General features: G+C 31.2%; 3 protein-coding genes across 4 annotated transcripts; 1 reads left to right on the top strand and 2 right to left on the bottom strand.

Moving 5' to 3' along the window:
- Nucleotides 1-1,561: 1,561 nt before the first annotated feature.
- LOC110602451 (peroxidase 5) lies at nt 1,562-3,224 on the bottom strand. Of its 2 annotated transcripts, XM_021739980.2 has the most exons (5): nt 3,113-3,224; nt 2,778-2,971; nt 2,507-2,698; nt 2,253-2,418; nt 1,562-2,141 (listed from the first exon to the last, which is right to left on the bottom strand). In XM_021739980.2, the coding sequence occupies exons 2-5, from the start codon at nt 2,961-2,963 to the stop codon at nt 1,750-1,752; spliced, it is 936 nt and encodes a 311-aa protein (XP_021595672.1). In that variant the 5' UTR covers nt 2,964-2,971; nt 3,113-3,224; the 3' UTR covers nt 1,562-1,749. The 2 variants fall into 2 exon arrangements, with proteins under 2 accessions (XP_021595672.1, XP_021595671.1); XM_021739979.2 differs by lacking the exon at nt 3,113-3,224 and having other exon boundaries at nt 2,778-3,085.
- Nucleotides 3,225-5,392: 2,168 nt separating this feature from the next.
- LOC110602712 (peroxidase 5) lies at nt 5,393-6,899 on the bottom strand. Its single transcript, XM_021740305.2, has 4 exons — nt 6,565-6,899; nt 6,298-6,489; nt 6,043-6,208; nt 5,393-5,946 (listed from the first exon to the last, which is right to left on the bottom strand). The coding sequence occupies exons 1-4, from the start codon at nt 6,784-6,786 to the stop codon at nt 5,558-5,560; spliced, it is 969 nt and encodes a 322-aa protein (XP_021595997.1). The 5' UTR covers nt 6,787-6,899; the 3' UTR covers nt 5,393-5,557.
- Nucleotides 6,900-10,568: 3,669 nt separating this feature from the next.
- LOC110602711 (pentatricopeptide repeat-containing protein At1g73400, mitochondrial) lies at nt 10,569-13,973 on the top strand. Its single transcript, XM_021740304.2, has 4 exons — nt 10,569-12,552; nt 12,757-12,917; nt 13,000-13,197; nt 13,352-13,973. Exon 1 carries the CDS (start codon nt 10,794-10,796, stop codon nt 12,522-12,524), a length of 1,731 nt encoding a protein of 576 aa, XP_021595996.1. The 5' UTR covers nt 10,569-10,793; the 3' UTR covers nt 12,525-12,552; nt 12,757-12,917; nt 13,000-13,197; nt 13,352-13,973.
- Nucleotides 13,974-18,796: the final 4,823 nt, after the last annotated feature.

Here is an 18,796-nt window from a genome sequence, read left to right on the forward strand (position 1 = left end):
ATTGAGGCTGCTATTTTTGAAGTAGACTTTGATTTTGATCTTTTTTTTTTTTCAATTTTAACCCAGCATGATAGATTTATTTTAGTTATTTAAGAGATGAGTGACAATGTAGCAGCCATACATTTATTTTAATTATTTTTTCTCTTATTAATATTTAAATAATTAATATAACGGTATCTTGCCTTGAGGAAATTGATAAGCAATAAAGGTTATTGTTATCATTGTAGTTTTTCTTTTAAGCAACAAAAAAAGTTAGGCCGATGAATTTTTTTTTTTAATCTACTGAAAAAATTAGTCAAAGTTGAAGTCTTAAAATAAAAAATTCTTTAAGTTCAAATACTATCTATGTTGGAATGAGTCCTTAACTTTTTGGCAAATGTAATTTATTTATAACTATAAATGAATGAAATTATTTATTTTTTTCATTTGAGACTAAATTTATTAAAAAATTGATTGAATTTAATAGTTTTATAAATAAATCAAGTTGAATCCTAACTTTTAGATTCATTTAATAAATAAATCAAATTCAAACTTATAAATATTTATCTCGTTCAAATTCGGTCATTCAATTCATTAAATACTTCAAAAATTAATTTATAAATATATTTATTTGATTTTAAATTTATTGCTTTTTAACTTAATTTTTTTTAAATTTATAAATAATGTAAAAGTCCACGTTCTACTTCCATCGGCGGATTATGACAAATTGAAATTATATAATAGCAAGCACAAAACTACTAAATAATTTGGGTTAACCAAGTGGAAAGTACGCCTAAAAATTATTTAAGCCAGTTTGGATGACATTGTTTCAATTGATATTAGAGTCATCTGGATCAGAAAAATTATGTAGAACTAGTGGGTCTAGGAGAAAAGGGTTATCTGTGTGAGATAAGGTGGAGCCCGAGATACTGGCGAACCACAATACCCGAGAGTCCGATCCTAATTTAATAATTATATTCGATTCAGTTACAATGAGAACGTCGCAAATTTAGTAGAGGAGAGTGTGAAAGCCAACTGTCTCCTTTCGTCCCACATCAACGGATTACGGTAAATTGAAATTATATATAATAGCGACTACGAAATTACTAAATAATTTGAATTAATCATTTTGAGTTAAATGGAAAGTGGATCAAAAAGTTATTCAGAATAGTTTAAACCGGACTATTTCAAATAAATTAAGCTATTCAATACATTGACTTGTCTTGAGTGAACTTATCTCAATGAAATTTATTTTCTAACTAAACTAAGCGTAACGTTATTTATAAGTTTAAAAAAAATTTTAACCAGTTAAAATATTAAATAAGTTCATAGTTTAATTTTAATAATTATCAAAATTCTCTAATTTTTTTAATCGTAATAATTTAAATAAATCACTCAAATCATAAGTTCAAATGATAGACTAGGAAAAAAAGCTTCCGTCATTATTTCAAAAAATAGAAGAAATACAAATAATTAAGACTGCACAAATTTAATATACATTACACTTGAGGGATGAAGTATAAAGAATAATAATTTCATATCCTTAACCATTCCTTTCCCTGAAACAAGTTTTTTGATAAATTAAATTTGATTCAAATTTAATATATATTATAATTGATGGATGAAGTACAAAAATGACAATTTTCATGAAAATGAAAAAAAACTGCACTAACTTTTTGTGAGTTATTTTCAATATATCAACTATAATCAATATTCAAGAAAATAATAAAAAGAAAATTTATAACATGTTGCAAAATGATTCATGGCAACCTATTTGTTGACGGCACTGCAAATTCTCCTGATCTGTCCTTTAGAACCAGTAAGAGGCTTATAATTTCCCATCTTGATCATGGCAGATGCAAAATCTGCATTAAAAGCTGCACGATTTTTGCTGTATTCTCGGACAATACTATCGGTGGAACCTCCACTAAAGAGAACTTGATCTGATTCCAGAAGACCTTTCTTTTGGATCAAATTCTTGAAGTAGTTGCTATCCCAAGAATTGGGTGTGACCAAATCAAGTGGAGCCAAATTTCCATCACTACCAACGGCAGGACAATGACGACGGCGAGTGGTAGCAAATCCAGCATCAATATCACTGCCGTTGCTGTATATCCTATCACGAAATGTAGCACATTGAGCTTGTCCTAGAGTGTGAGAACCTGCGTTTGGAGCAATGGATATATTTAGCATTTAAGAAAATAAAGCTAAAGATGAGTTATGCTATAATTTATTAATGACTGTAAGGAATTAAGGGTTGGAATGGTTTGAACCTGACAAAGCAACCAAGTCTCTAGCATTGAGTCCTATTTTCTGAAAGCGAGATATAAGTTTGTTCAGGCCATCTTTAAAACTAGGAAGTTCTTTGTTGGCTCGATCTCTGCTTGCAGTAATTGAATCTCTTCTTCCAAGCAAGACCGTATAAGATGGACCAGCCACCTGAGATTTTGAAAATATACGATAAATTAGTCTGGTTCCTGGGTTTCTCGATGGACATGAATTGAGAAGACATATTGGTATTACTTACATATTCAGTAGCATCCCTTGCAGCCACTGCAATGATATCTGCACAGGAAACAACACCAGGGCAAATCTTCTCCACTTCAGATTTTGCCTTCTCAATGACTTCAAAACCTCTAGCAGAATTTAAGTTAGGCAATGCAGTCTTTTCACTCTTGATAGAGGAAGTCTCATCCAGTAGGATTGAGCCATCACAACCCTGCAAAAGAAGAGGATTTAATTTTCAACAAAACATGAATATTTAGGACTATAATTAAGTAATAATCAATATTTAGTACCTGGACAAAACAATCATGAAAGTGCAGACGAATGAGAGATGCTGCCATTCTTCGTTCTCGTGCAATAGCAGTCCTAATGGTACTTCTGATAGTACTGAGAGCTTTTGGACATGATTTTTCATAATACTTAGAGTTGAGTTTAGCTTGGCATGCGATATTCAAGACAAGAAATATAACCATGAACATGACAGCTCCTGAGATTTTTCGAATAGAATTAGTTGCCATTTCTTGCTGTTATAGCTTTTTAATATCAAGTGTGTGCAAATAATCCTAAAACAAGAAAAAGAATAGAGAAATGATGATGAAGATGGAGAAGAAAGCAATGTGAGCATCACCTTATATACAGAGAAAGAGGTTTAAAAGGCACGTTGGATTTGTGTAGGTCGCTGCTGGGGGCTATTTACCGCAGCCAGCCAACCACTGTTCGATTTTGAAACCTGCTGACAGCTTGAATGGGACTCGACATTTTCTGATTTTATTTAAAGAAGAATTATCAAACAAACGATTTTATATTATTCGAGAAATAGTATTTGAGCTTTAAGTATATTTACTTGAGTTAATTTAATGTGGCAACTACATGAAGCCTTGTTCTTCACTTTCGGATGCTTACCATTGCATATCAGCCACACGTTTTTTTAACATTTAATTATTTTTCTCTTATTAATATTCATTGCTAATTCAAAAATAACGGCACAATTCCTATTAACTTCGTTGTCATCATTGTCATTACTTTTTCATCTCTATCGATAACGTAAGGATTCATTCCCTTCTGATTAATGAATTACATTTAACTGAAAAAGAAATATATTCAAAGATTCTTCAATTGTCTTTTCTTCCTTGTTCGTTAGATTTCTGGGTATTATTTTATTGAAGATAAGTATTATATTTCTTTCATAAAATAATCATTTTTATATTCAAAACTGAGATTTCCAAGAAATGTCCAGCAATTTTCTGAATGGATTATGCCAAAAAGAAGTTTAGATGAATTGAGAATTAAAAAAAGAAATAAAAAAGACTAAACTTCACCTAAAAGCAATTATTCTTCTTGTTATCACCTAATCCCTACTGATAAGCAATAAAGTTTTTTGCGATCATTGTCATTATTATCTTTTATTTAGTAATAAAAAAATATTTATTTCAATGAATTTTTTATCTCCTTGTGAAATTAGTCAAATTTGCACTTATGGAAGAGGAGAGTCTCTTGATCTACTGTTTAAGGGTTGATTTTTCCTTTTTTGATTTTTCTGTAAATAATAATAATAATATTATTATTATTAGATGTATTGATTATAATTAAAAATATTTTTATTATATTTTTTAACATACATTGCTCATGTTGTAAAGGGTTTTAAAATTTTTAATTTTCTATATATATTAAATATAATAAATAAATTATCATCTCAATTAGAGATTAATTATTGAAAGTAGGCAGACAGCAGCCAATCAAAATTAACAATTAATATATTACTTGTCAACTGGAAGGATTATTATTATTACGTTTTTTTCTCATTAATAGGAAGGTTAGACTAAGCCAAGGGACACCTAATATTCCCCACAGACGAGAATTTCAGCTTTGTGTAGCATTTTATGTTTCTATTAAGGTTGCTGGTTTTGAAGCAGTCTTTAATTTCTACACGACAACTGGACGTATTGTAAACATGTTTGTATCAGAAAAAGACATAATTAGTTTTGCTGTTTTTATACAGAAAAATTAATTTTAAATTTTACTATCAATTTAATATGAATTTAATTTTTACTCTGAATATTCGATTAAGATTTATAATAATTTTTTAAAAAAATAACATAATTTTTAAAAATTCAACTACAGTTTCAAATTTATCATAAAATTTAATATAAAAATTTTATTTTGTGATTAATTTTATATTTTAATTATTTTTATAATTTTATATATTAATTTTTTTATTATAAATAATCTTTTTTATTATTTAAAATTAACTTTTCAATTTTTAAAAAATTTCAATAAAATTTTTCAGTTTTTAGTCTATTTTTCATATTATTTTCATTAAACGATATTTCTTTTTCAATTTTTAGTCATTTTTTTATATCATTTTAATTAAATGATATTGATTTAAATTGTTAACAGAGTCGAATTAGTCTTTTGTTATATATTTTTTTTCATAATAATTGAGATTTATACGATCTTAATTATTTAATTCTACTAGACAAAACAATGATGAAATTTTCTTTACACTTCTTCAAAGAAGTACGAGGGGGGCAATGATGCTGGATGGTAAAATTTGGTTTTATATATATATATATATATATATATATATATATATATAATACTGTGCCAACAGATTATAGCCCTCAGATTTCCCCAACCACTATCATACCAAATATAATTAGTTTGCTTAGCTTTAAATAAATTTTTATAAAATTATACATAATTTTAAATTTTTTTAAATTAATAAAGATTGAACCTTTTCATTTACAATAAGAAAATTACTTAAATTAATGAAATTATTTATTACAAATATAGAAAATTTATAAATTTATTGGATTGAATTTTTGCCATGAAGATAGAAAATTTGAGATGTATTGAACGAGATGAGATAAAAATAGGTCAATAATCACAAGAAATACAAATAATTAATTAAGACTGCAAAAAAAAACATATATTTATGTTACACTTGATGAAATACAAAGAATGATAAATTTATGAAATGAGAAAAAGGTGCACCAACTTTGAGTGCATTATTCAAGAAAATAATAAAAAGAAAATTTTTAACAGGTTGGAAAATGAAGCATATCACAAACTATTAGTTCACGGCACTGCAAATTCGCCTGATCTGACCTTTAGAACCAGTGAGAGGCTTATAATTTCCCATCTTGATCATGGCAGATGCAAAATCTGCGTTGAAAGCTGCACGATTCTTGCTATATTCTCGGACAATACTGTCGGTGGAACCTCCACTGAAGAGTACTTGATCTGATTCTAAAAGACCTTTCTTTTGGATCAAATTCTTGAAGTAATTGCTGTCCCATGAATTGGGTGTGACCAAATCAAGTGGAGCCAGATTTCCGTCGCCACCAACAGCAGGACAACGACGCCGGCGAGTGGTAGCAAATCCAGCATCAATGTCGCTGCCATTGCTGTATATCCTGTCACGAAAGGTAGCACACTGCGCTTGTCCTAGAGTGTGAGAACCTGCATTTGGAGAAATGGATATTTAAAAAATAAAATTATACAAGTGTTTCGTTAATTATTAATGAGTTTAATTAATTAAGTGGAATGGTTTAGAACCTGACAAAGCAACCAAGTCCCTAGCATTGAGTCCTATTTTCTGAAAACGAGATATAAGTTTGTCCAGACCATCTCTAAAACTAGGAAGTTCTTTGTTGGCTCGATCTCTGCTTGCAGTAGTTGAATCTCTTCTTCCGAGCAAAACAGTGTAAGATGGACCAGCCACCTGAGATTTGAAAATGTATAAACATTAGTTCTGGCTCCTGGGTTTTATCGATAGACATGAATTGAGAAGACATACCGGGGGTTACTTACATATTCAGTAGCATCCCTTGCAGCCACAGCAATGATATCTGCACAGGATACAACACCTGGGCATATCTTCTCTACTTGAGATTTTGCCTTTTCAATGACTTCAAAACCTCTAGCAGAATTTAAGTTGGGCAATGCAGTCTTCTCACTCTTGATAGAGGAAGTCTCATCCAGTAGGATTGAGCCATCACAACCCTGCAAAAGAAGATGATTTAATTTTCAACAAAACACGAATATTTTGGATTATAAGTAAAAATCAAGATTAAGTACCTGGACAAAACAATCATGAAAGTGTAGACGAATGAGAGATGCAGCCATTCTTCGTTCTCGTGCAATAGCCGTCCTGATGGTACTTCTGATAGTACTGAGAGCTTTTGGACATGATTTCTCATAATACTTAGAGTTGAGTTTAGCCTCGCATGATGTGTTCAACACCAGAAACATGACCATAAACATGACAGCTCCTGAGATTTTTCGAATAGAGGTTGCCATTTGATACTGTTATAGCTTTTCAAGATCAAGAATGTGCAAATAATCCTGAAACTAGAAAAAGAATAGAGAAATGATGAAGAAGATGGAGAAGAAAGCAAGGTGGGCATCACCTTATATACAGAGACACAGGCTTAAACGGCACGTTGGGATATGTCTGGGTCGCTGGTGCGGGCTATTTACCGCAGCCATCCAACCAGTGTCCAATTTTGAAGGCTGCTGACAGCTTGAATGAGACATTCACATTTATCTTCTTTTGTTTAAAAAAGAATTGTCAAATGTAGGATTTTTTTATTAATGTATAGTATTTGAGCTTAAGTAAACGAAGTTGCTCCTCCTAATTATAATTAGTAAGAGTAATTAATTTAACCTCTCAATTATAAGATGCCTTGTTCTTGATGAGTCTTGACTTAGTGATGCTCAGCATACCAAGTCATTATCACCATCAATTTTAATAACGATGAGAAAAAGAATGGATATGGTAAGCAGCCACACGTTTTTTTTTTAAAAATTCTTTAATCAGTAATTGTTTTTCCTCTTATTACTCCTCATGACTAATTAAAAAAAAATTAAGCATGTAATTACGCATTGTGTTTTGAGATATTTATTGTTATTATTTTTTTAAAAATTATTTATGTTGTTAAATTCAAATATGAGATTGTCAAAGAAATCTCAAACGATTTTTTGTAATGGAATGCAAATTAGGCGAAAGTAAGAGAAAATAATAATTAACAATAACCAACTCTCAACAAAATAAGGAATATTCAAATTATATATAATATGAAAGGTAGGCTCCATAATTAATTTAAATAACTTTTAAACACACTTTTTCTTTGGATGATTAACTCAAATTATTTAGTAGTTTTGTGCTCCGTTGATATGGGATGAAAAGCAGGTCTCAAACTCTTTTCTGCTAAATTTGCGACGTTCTCATCGTAACTGAATCGAATACAATTATTAAATCAGGACTGGACCCTCAGGTATTATAATTTGTTAGTATCTTGACGACTCCACCTCGTCTCACACGAATAGTTCTTTTCTCAGATTTGCACAATTTTTCTGATCTAGGATGACTTTTATACCAATTGAAACAACCCAATCTAAACTGACTTAAATAACTTTTAAACTCACTTTTCACTTAATCCAAAATAATTAATTCAAATTATTTAATAGTTTCGTGCTCCATCGATGTGGGACGGAAAGTAGGTGAATCTCACGTGGTAGCTAATACGAAACTACTAAATAATTTGAGTTAACCCTTTTGAACCAAATGAAAAGTCGATCTAAAAATTATTTAAGTGAGTTTAGACCGAACTGTTTTAATTAGTATTAAAACCACTCTGAATCAGAAAAATTATGTAAAGTTTGTGGACCTGCAACAATATTCAAGCATTCTGTCCTAACTTAATAATTGTATCCGATTCGGTAGAATTAATGGGCCTATGAAAAAATGATACTCGTATGAGACGAAATAGAGCCGCTCGAAATACTAATTAATCACAATACCTCAGTGTTTGATTCTGCTTAAACATAAAATTCGGCGATAAAAAATTTTATATCGCTAAAATTGAGAAAATTTAAATTATATATAATAGTTAGCTAAATAACTTGGGTGAAATGGAAAGTGGTCCAACGAAGCCTCACCTAATACTGAATAATCCCTCGAGTCATGCATTGTTTGTAGGCCGGTGGGATTTTTTTTTTTTTTTTTATTTAATTTTTCTGTTTCAGAATTTGTTTTCTTTGTTTCGTCTTATATAACCAACTCTCTTGGAAGATGTTGGCTATGCCGTAAGACAGTTGGCTCCCTTGATTTATTATTATATTTAATTATATTCCTTAAGCTTCCAACAATAATAATAATAATAATAAAGCATCTAATTCATGTTTTTTACTATGGTAAATAGCACCTAAACGTTATAATGTAAACCAAACTCAAAATCGAAAAAATAATTTTAACATTTTGATAAAAATAAGATGAAACATCTGTACTATACCCATGAACCTTCGTAGCTGCCAATAATTTAGCATGCCGAAATTGGAGATGGTCTTAATTAATTAATAATTAATGAAATTGGGAGGCAGTGTGAAAGGAATTATTTAGCATTAATTAAACTAAAGAGTTAGACAAATGAACAAGCAAAGCCCTGAGAATTTCATGCTTTGTCCATACTCTACATGCAGTCTTAGTAGAACAGGTCATCAATTCTTGGATTACTTTACCAATGTCATTTTGCAACACTTCCCATTCAAAATTTTGGACTCTCTCTCTCCCTTATTCCTTTTTAATTTTATTAATTATTTTCTTTTAACCATTAGTTTGTTCCAATATAAATAAATTATTCATTAATTCTTTTTTATGTTAATAATTTACGAGTGAATAGTAGTTTATCCTAGTTTTTGTTCATTTTTTTTAAATAAATTTTTTCTATTAACTTTTTTATTACATCCATTTTAAATATATTTATTAAAATAATAAAATAATTATTAATAATATTTTAAATTAAATATTAAGAGATGGTTTTAATTTTTATTTAAAAAATAATTAATTAATTGAGAGATTGTATTAAAAATAAAATAAAATTAAATAGACTTAAAATAGTAATATATGTTAATTATAATGTGAAAAATGATAATAGATAATATTTTAAAATAATTAAAAATAGAAAGGTAGATAAAAAGTCTATATTTTTTAAAACGTGTGAAAAAATAAAGTGAATAAAAATTATTGGATAAAAGGTGTGTTAATTATTTTATATATAATAGGTAGTACGAAATTACTAAATAATTTGAATTAATTATTTTGGGTAAAATGGAAAGTGAGTTCAAAAGTTATTTGGATCGACTGTTCTAATTGGTATTAAAAACTTCCTGAATCAGACAAATTGTGTAGAACTAGTGAACTTGTGAGAAAAGGACTACCAGCATGAGACGAGATAGAATCGCCCGAAATACTAGCGAACTACAATATCCAAGAGGCCGTTCCTAATTTAGCAATTATATTTGATTCAGTTGCGATGAAAATATCACAAATTTAATAAAAAGAATGTAACATCTAACTACGTCGGATGTTGGAAATGGATCACATCGACGGATTACGGTAATTTTGAATTGTTATTAAATAATTTAGATTAATTATTTTAGACCGAGATAAATATAAATCTAAAAATTATTTGGATCAATTTGATTTCAACTGAGTTATAATTATATCATATATTTATAGTCACATGCTTATTCTATGCATATTTAATTAATTAATTATTTACAATTGATATAAATATTTATGTACACAAAATTGAGCTTTATAAATATGTTTGAAAATATTTCTATTATAACAAAAGTTCTTTAATAGTGATTTTAAAAAATAAGTTTTAATAATTTATATTATTATATATAAATTATTACTTTTAATAATATTTTAAATGCACTTATAAATTTAATCTAATAATGATTACATTTGAGATTCCTGCCATTATCAATCTTCATTTCAAAAAAACTAATACTTTAAATAATGATATCAAATACTTTAAATAATGATATCAAATTATTTTGGCACGCATTATCAGATTTAGAATGATTTTTCACTATTAATATTAAAAAAATATTATTGTAATGTTAAATTGATTTTAAAATTCAGTTTATTAATTTAGTTATGAAAAAAATATTCTTATTAAAATTCGAAAGTTGGCAAAAATAATTTAAGTAAATGTATTTATAATTATTTAATTACAAAGTTAATTGGGCTTTGGCCTGTATGCATACGTTAAACCCGAGTCTAGCCCAATTTCATTAACACACTCATTTGAGCTGTGAACTGGCCGAAGCTCCCTCTTCCGCCATCTGCTTCCAGCCAATCCTGCGCTTAAATCGACCGCCTTGAGGCATCTCCGATGCCGTTTTCTTGCTCCATCTGGTATTTCTACTCGTAATATCTTAGCTCCAATTCTTCTCTTGATTTTTCTTGACAGCAATTGATTCTTTCCTGTCGGAATTACCTGGTTTTAAATCTAATGGGAATGAGGAGAGTTTGTGCATTTCTGTTTTCTGCCAAAAGAAACTGTCCATCTTCTTTTTCTGCTTCTTCTATCGTATTGGGTAATAGTATTATTGTTAGAAATGCTGGTCCATCATTTTCATATACTCCTAGAATCATGCTGCTTAATGGATGTTGTTCAAATTGTTTACCCAAATCATCACTTCCCTTAACTTGTTCACCTGGTATTGTTGCTTATTTTGCTACTATTCGCTGTTATTGTTATCTGTCTGCTGTCCCAGAACAAACAATTGAGGGAAGAAATGACGTTGGAGATAGCAATATTGATAAGGTATATGCGACTGTTATGGATAGCTCTATTGATATGGAGAAAGCCCTCGATCAACTTGGTTTAGAACTGACCACTGGTTTGGTTGTTGAGGTACTTGGTAAGCTTCGTTTTGAGGAAAAGATTGCTTTTAGATTCTTTATGTGGGCGGGGCACCAACAAAATTATGCCCATGAGCCTTCTGCTTATAATGCAATGATCGACATTCTCTCTAATACAAAATATAAGGTGAAACAGTTTCGTATAGTTTGTGATATGCTGGATTATATGAAGAGGAGTAACAAGAATGTTGTTCCTGTTGAGGTTTTGTTAACAATTTTGAGAAACTACACCCAAAAGTACCTGACGCATGTTCAGAAATTTGCCAAGAAAAAGAGGATAAGGGTGAAGACTCAACCAGAAATTAATGCTTTTAACTTGCTACTAGATGCTATGTGCAAGTGTTGTTTGGTTGAGGATGCAGAAACAATGTTTAAGAGGATGAAGAACAGGGTGAAGCCTGATGCTAATACGTACAACATACTGTTTTTTGGATGGTGTAGAGTTAGGAAGCCAACTAGAGGAATGAAGGTTTTGGAGGAAATGATTCAACTGGGTCATACCCCTGATAGTTTTACATACAACACTGCTATTGATGCGTACTGTAAAGCAGGAAGGGTGACAGAGGCAGCTGAACTTTTTGAGTTTATGAGAACAAAGGGTTCAACAATGTCTGCTCCTACTGCAAAAACTTACACAATCATGATTGTGGCACTTATCCAGAATAATAGAATCGATGAGGGCTTTAAGCTTATTGGGCATATGATAAACAGTGGTTGCCTCCCTGATGTTTCAACCTACAAAGAATTGATTGAAGGAATGTGTTTGGCTGGAAAGCTTGATGAAGCTTATAGATTTTTGCAGGAGATGGGAAACAAAGGTTATCCTCCTGATATAGTTACTTATAACTGTTTTCTAAAGGTTCTATGTGAAAATGGGAAGAGTGACGAAGCACTTAGGCTGTATAGAAGAATGATTGAGGTGGGTTGTTTGCCTAGTGTGCAGACTTATAATATGCTGATTTCCATGTTTTTTGAGATGGATAATCCCGATGGGGCATTTGAGACTTGGCATGAGATGTGTAAGAGAGACTGTGCTCAGGATATTGATACATATTCTGTGATGATTGATGGGCTTTTTGGTTGCAATAAAGTAGACGATGCATGTATTCTAATAGAAGAAGTTGTGAATAAGGGAATGAAATTGCCCTATAAAATGTTGGACTCCATTCTAATGAAGCTTTCAGAGATTGGTGATCTTCGAACCATCCACAAACTGTCAGAGCACACAAGAAAGTTTTATAATCCTTCTATGGCCAGACGTTTTTCTCTAAATGAGAAACGCAAGAGCATGAGCTTTAGAGGAAGAAAGAAGCTATGAAAGTTATCCTTGTTTATTTATCTTAAAGGTTTGTAAAATGTGCCTGCTTTCTCTTCTCCACTCTTTTAGATTTTTCAGTCCTCGTGCTCTTTCACCTTCACTTTGAGTACCTGTTGATCATGTCTAATAATATAACCAATTGTCCCAAGTTAGTTGCTTGCATTATTTTTTTCCATGAGAAATAATTGCTATGGAACCCTTTTTAATCGGAATTGTCTTTGCAATGTTACAGGTGAGAAAAGAATCAAGAATCTTTTTGTATTTTGGGTCATTTATATTTCCATTACTGGAAGGAACCAAAAAACAGTTCTCAAGATACTTGTGCTGAAGTGCACACAATTGACTAATGAAAGAAATGTAGAACAGTTCTGTGAAAGCTTGCTAGTTGAACAGGTTAGCTTGATGAGCCTTCTATAATATTACCTACAGATATGTTTTATTTAAGGGAGCATCTAACATATCTAATTTGCAACAGTTTGGAAAGACAAAGCTTTGGCTTCAGTGACCATATGATCAAACTGCTACTTGTTTTAAAGTCAAAGCATTTTGTGACATCAAATTCAATTTGATGGATATCATTAGACATGAGAGAATATCGGATGCATTCCAGCTGTTTGGAAATCATATGCTCCTCTACATAATTCTCTGCAGACGGCACTGTCTCTGGACTCAGGTAAGAAATTCTAAAGATCTCATTGCAGGATCTGCATATGGGGGCAAGTCTAGGTTTTACATGTATGGTGACACAAAGTGCAAGTACACATTGCAAATCACACACTTGGAGCTCATAGAAGATTAATATGCATGCTTGTGTAATTTTGCTGCAGCGGTGACAGTTTTCCCTTTGGAAAGACTAGAACGAGTTGGGAAAGTGAATACAAATACTGGAGAACGCCTTATCATTTATTCTTTGGGAGGAATGTTTTGATACTTTTTTTCTTTCTTCCCAAATTTATTGTTTTTAAGGAGTTGTTGGCAATAGTTGAGCCCTTAAATCTTCATGTGCCCTCATTCAAACTTGATATTTCCACGTTCTAGTCATCACCATTTCCTTAAATTTAAAGTTTCCTGGTCTTGAGAGATCGTCCAGAGACTATAAAAGCTTTGAAGCCAAGCTTCTCGTAGTAGGTGTTGCTCTTGGTTCTCCTCTTGATTGCTAAGGTGCTTATGTATTCTCAAAAGAACTAAGCAGTAAGGCTAGACTTTGAATGGATCAAGTGGATGTCGATGCTTGGCACGTGAGTTCCGCATAAATCCAGTAGTTTGATCAAGCTAAATGGGGCCTTGATGTCTATTGGCTCTTGTGACTGAAGGCTGAAGCTGTGGCCTGATTCGGTCCAAATTTGAACTGGATTTGGGGGCCTGGTGATTCATGATTTTAATCTGTTCGATTCTTATGTCATTTTAATGTGAATTAAGCAATCTAATCATTAGAAATAATTTTCATTTTTTTTTGTCTTTTTGATTCATGGTTTGAACTTTTCTTTGAACTGCATTTCATAAAATTAAATTATTAATGTTGGGATAAAAGTTTTTTCTTTTTTCTTCACAAAAAGAAAAATATTAGAAAACATAAGCAGTACTTAGCTTCACCAACCTAATCATTTGCTTTAATGAGCTTTAATATATTTAACAAAGCATAATGATTCTTGCTAAATAAAATTTCTTTATTAATGTTTTTTCATGGGGAGGAGATCAAGTTGTGGATTTAAACAAAAGGATTAGAGATTAAGATGATATTAATTACAAGTGAGAGCCAGCATGGTGGTTAAATCATTTTTAATAATAGCTTAAAATCTTTTGTTGACTAAAATAAAAAAATCCATGTGCTCTTTGCATTTCATACAATAATATTTTGGATTAGCAGCTTAAGTACACCATGATTGACATTAGCTATCATTAATTTAAAAAATGCTTAATTTGTCAATGTCAAATCACAAACAAAACAAAATATCAGAAAACCATTTTGTTTTTCTTTTTTTTTTAAAAAAAAATTAAATATTTAAGCCTGTATGCTTGCAATAGGCAAATTTTGTTTAATTGAAAATTTTAGGATGATTTACTTTCATTCCTTATTGCAAAATATAAATTTATATCATTAAATTTGGCTAATTTTGTAAAATATATTAAAATTTCATATTTATTAGATATTTTAAACTAATAATTAAAAAAAATTAAAATTGATAAGATGATCCAAAAATCTAATCCCAAAACAATGCCCTTCTTTTCAAGGAAAAAATTATCTAGAGCCACAATTTTTAGAAGGATTGCTTCGTCGAAGTTGCTTGGTCGAAGATGAAGCAAGGATTCTCATATTTTATACAATTAAAAATCCATCCTGAGATCCAACAAGAGAGAGTTTAAGGTTTATTTTGATAAGTTTGGTCTGATTGGCTCATATTTTTTTTTTCTTTTTTTGTTTTTCTTTTATCTTCTAGTAACATATAATCACCTTCTTGTATTTATACACTCTATTATTATTACGCGAGACCGTACGTATAGATATATTGTATTTTCTCCCATCATCAGACAGCTATTTAATTCCTTCCGGCGCTATGTAGGTATGATCTCGAATGTCTAGAGGTTTGCTGCTCTGTAGATTCATCAAGTCGATTGGGCTGGACCTCCTTTACTTAACCTTGAGCCCTGCCCCGTCCAGCCTATTCGAGTGACACTTGAACTGTGTACTGGAGGACGGACCTATGTATTAGGCTTTGATGGGGTTACGGTCTAGTCTTCCAGCGTGAGCTCAGTCATAGCTTGAGTGTTCCAAGCCCAATAGTCATCAAGTACCCTTTACCCGCTCATTTATTATTCCATTATTAATGAGAGGATAAATCCCGAAACTCTAATTATTATTGCGCAGCTCTACAAGTGTTTTTCTCAAAACGTCTTCTCTTTGCCTTTATCCATTTCAAATTTATGCTTCTGATTTCACTCGTTGCTCTGCATTTTGCACTGCTTCTGTTATCTTGCTCTCCTTCTTCTCTAATTTCTGCTTTTTCAACTTGAGGTACGTCCCACTCTTTCCATGGATTCCATTAGAATTCCCGATGTTGTGGGTTTGATATCTTTTGTCATCAGCTTCGCCAAGGTGGTAAGCGGCTTCCTGCACAGCGATCCAAAGAACTCTGGGAAGGTGGTGCCCTTCTGCATGACTTCTACGGCTCTTGCCTCATTGAGCTCTAGTATTTGCAAAACCTCCGAGTTGAACCTGGCCACATACTCCCATAGGGACTCGTTCCACCTCTGTTAGACAGTCTCTAAATAATTTGTTTTCCTTTTAGCCGGGACTCTAGCAATAAACTTGCTGATGAACATGCCGCCCAGGTCCATGAAGCTCTTAATACTTTCTGCTTCGAAGCTCTTAATACTTTTTGCTTCCAAGTTGAACCACGCCCAGGTCGGTCCAGTAAGGGTGGTAAGAAAAACCTTGCACATCAGGGCATCTGAGTGGGTCTGCAGTTCCATAAACGTCTTATAGTTCAAGACGTGTTCTCGGGAGTTCCCTGTGCCATCATATGCGGCCATTGTTGGCATCATGAATTTTTTGGGGATGGTTTCCTGTTGTACCCATCTCATGAATGGGAATAAATTTGGTAGCAGGGGGCTACTGCTGTCTCATGCCCCCAGCAGCTCTGCTAGCAGTTGCTCTTTCAGTCTCTCCAGTTTTTTATCTACATCTATCTCTTCTCTCCTTGGCCTTTTCTTCAGGCGATAGTTTCTCTCTAACTCTTCACTTTCTAACCTTTTTGCTGGCTTAGAAGAGTAGATGTCAGCCTCGTCGTTCTCGATAAACTCTCTTACTACTCGGCCTCTTGCTCTAGCTAGGGGATCATTCCTTCTATTGGCTTCTCCATCTCCATCACTTGTTCTCTTGCTACTTTGTTGAGGGGTTTGTTGATTTAATATGGGTTGGGGCTTATTAATGTTGAGCCCTTCAATTACTAGTGGTATGCTCAATGGGATATTGAGTCCCCTCTACTGCAACATCTAACCTAGTCAGTGAGCAATATTTTGGAGCTGGAAGGCCATATTTTGCAGCTCTTGGTCAGATAGGGTGGTTCGAGGGATAGTTCCTGCCGAGCTTGATGAAGGATTAAGCAATACAGGTGGTTAATTCAATGGGGCGGTAGGGTTGGAGAATAAGAACTATGGTCCATTCTTAGTAGAGCTCAAAATTTTTAGGGTGTTTTCTGTATGGTTTTCGCCGTAATTGGTCATATGAATCTCAGTGGGTGTAATGAGAATTAGAACTTTAGCGACGAAAATTTTTTCTTTATCTCCACATAGGATGCCAATTGATATTCTGAGATCTAATAGAGGGAGGGCTTAAAATGTATTTTGATAAATTTAGTCTGGTTGGCTCATGCCTTCCTTATTTTATTCTTTTTCCTTTTGTCTTCTAGTGATATATAACTGTCATCCTATGCATGTACTCCTGTCATTATTATGCGGGATCGTACGTATGGGCATAATGTGTTCTTTTCCATCATCAAACGACCATTTAATTTTTTCTAGACGTCACATAGATATGATTTCGAATATCTAAAAATTTGCTGCTCTGTAAATTCATCAAGTCAATTGGGTTGAACCTCTATCATTTGGACTTGAGCCTTATCCCATCCGGTCAGTTTGAACAAGAACTGAATTATGTACCGAGGATGGATCTATATATTAAATTTTAACGAGATTACAATCTAAATTTAATTACGACCTAAACTTCCAGCGTGGTCGGTCATTGTCTGGGTGCCCGTAGCCATCAACTTAATTTATTTATCAAATAATAAAATGAGTAGATGACTTGACGTACATACAAATACAAATCTGACATTGGAAAATTTTAGAAAATATTGATAAAAAACAATTAATCACGTGTCTTAATTGGATTGCTTAAATTGTTTCTTAGCTCTAATTCAGCTTCAATTCCAACCCCATTTTAAAAAAATTCATCATTAATTTTTAAGAAATGAAATAAAATAAATTTAAATTTTGAGTACAAAATATTTTTTAAATTAAAAAAAAATATTTTATCTTTAATATAAATTCAAATTATCAACCGTATTTATCCTTCAAATAGCATCACTGCATTTGCTAAAAAAAAACCCATTAAATACCCACCTACTATTAGGGCCGCGCAATCCGTCCGTTAATTCCGAACTGAACCTCGAAAAAATAAAAAATTAAATTGTAAAAATATTAAAAATAAAAAAAATTGATTATAAAAATATAATCGAATCAAATCGAATCGATAAAAATCAGTTCAATTCGGTTTGATTCAAATCGAAATCTATAATTTTTTTTAATTTTTTGCTTTTAATTTCAGTAGAATAATTTAATAAATATTTCACATAAATTTATCAATAAATATTATCTAAATACATAATAATAATATTTAAGAAATCCATAAAAATCTATATAAAATTTAAAAATACATATAAAATTAATATTTCACATAATAAAAGTATATATAAAATCGGTTATTCAGTTTTTCGGTTATTTAATACGTTTAAATCGAATCAAATCGAAAACTGAATAAACTGAAAAATACTAACCGAACCGAACTGAATATTTCAATTAACCAAACCATTAAATCGAAATCAATCAGTTCAATTCGATTTTTCAATTCAAACCGATTTATGCTCTCCCCTACCTACTATAGCCATTTAATTATGTAGATGTCAAACATGAATTAAAATAATATATAGTTAACGTAGTATAATGATTGCAATATATTAAAAAAACAGTGCTCGTGGAAAATATTATTCGGTTGATTATTTCTAATCCATCAAATTAAAAATAACACAAATTTACTTTTTATTGTATTTAATTTATATATAAATAGAAAAATTATTTGTTTTTATAACAATAAAAAAAAATTAAGTCAATTTGCTATTTTTATTCTCAATAAAGTCCACAGTATATATGGGCAGATTTCTCTTAGATACGAGTGTTGGCATGGTTTCAATTGAAATTATTATATAATTATATTAACTTCTTTGTTTAATTTTATTTCTTAAATATTTTTTTTAATTTAGAAATTAAATTCTCTCCCTTATTTTATTTTCAAATATGAAAAATAATATAAAAAAAAGTCAATATAAATTTTTTGTTTCTAAATGAATTTAAATATACTCAAAATAATGGAGTGATGAAAAAGGGATTTTTTTTTAAAAAAAAAAAACATAAAGAAAAGGAAATTTAAGACATTTAGGACCAAATGAATCCAACCCATTTGCTAGGAGCACTTGTAAGAAACAGAGATTTAGCCA

This window comes from Manihot esculenta, chromosome 15, assembly GCF_001659605.2.
Source record: "Manihot esculenta cultivar AM560-2 chromosome 15, M.esculenta_v8, whole genome shotgun sequence".
Lineage (NCBI taxonomy): Eukaryota > Viridiplantae > Streptophyta > Magnoliopsida > Malpighiales > Euphorbiaceae > Manihot > Manihot esculenta.

What these genes read in the sequence shown, in the direction of transcription:
- LOC110602451 (XM_021739979.2), bottom strand. Translation starts at nt 3,002, where the DNA reads ATGGCAACTAATTCTATTCGAAAAATCTCAGGAGCTGTCATGTTCATG. An exon ending in TTCATGATTGTTTTGTCCAG is followed by an intron (nt 2,699 to 2,777) that starts GTACTAAATATT and finishes CTTCTTTTGCAG; the next exon opens with GGTTGTGATGGCTCAATCCT. An exon ending in CAAGGGATGCTACTGAATAT is followed by an intron (nt 2,419 to 2,506) that starts GTAAGTAATACC and finishes TCAAAATCTCAG; the next exon opens with GTGGCTGGTCCATCTTATAC.
- LOC110602712 (XM_021740305.2), bottom strand. Translation starts at nt 6,786, where the DNA reads ATGGCAACCTCTATTCGAAAAATCTCAGGAGCTGTCATGTTTATGGTC. An exon ending in CAAGGGATGCTACTGAATAT is followed by an intron (nt 6,209 to 6,297) that starts GTAAGTAACCCC and finishes TTCAAATCTCAG; the next exon opens with GTGGCTGGTCCATCTTACAC. An exon ending in GGACTTGGTTGCTTTGTCAG is followed by an intron (nt 5,947 to 6,042) that starts GTTCTAAACCAT and finishes CTCCAAATGCAG; the next exon opens with GTTCTCACACTCTAGGACAA.
- LOC110602711 (XM_021740304.2), top strand. Translation starts at nt 10,794, where the DNA reads ATGGGAATGAGGAGAGTTTGTGCATTTCTGTTTTCTGCCAAAAGAAAC.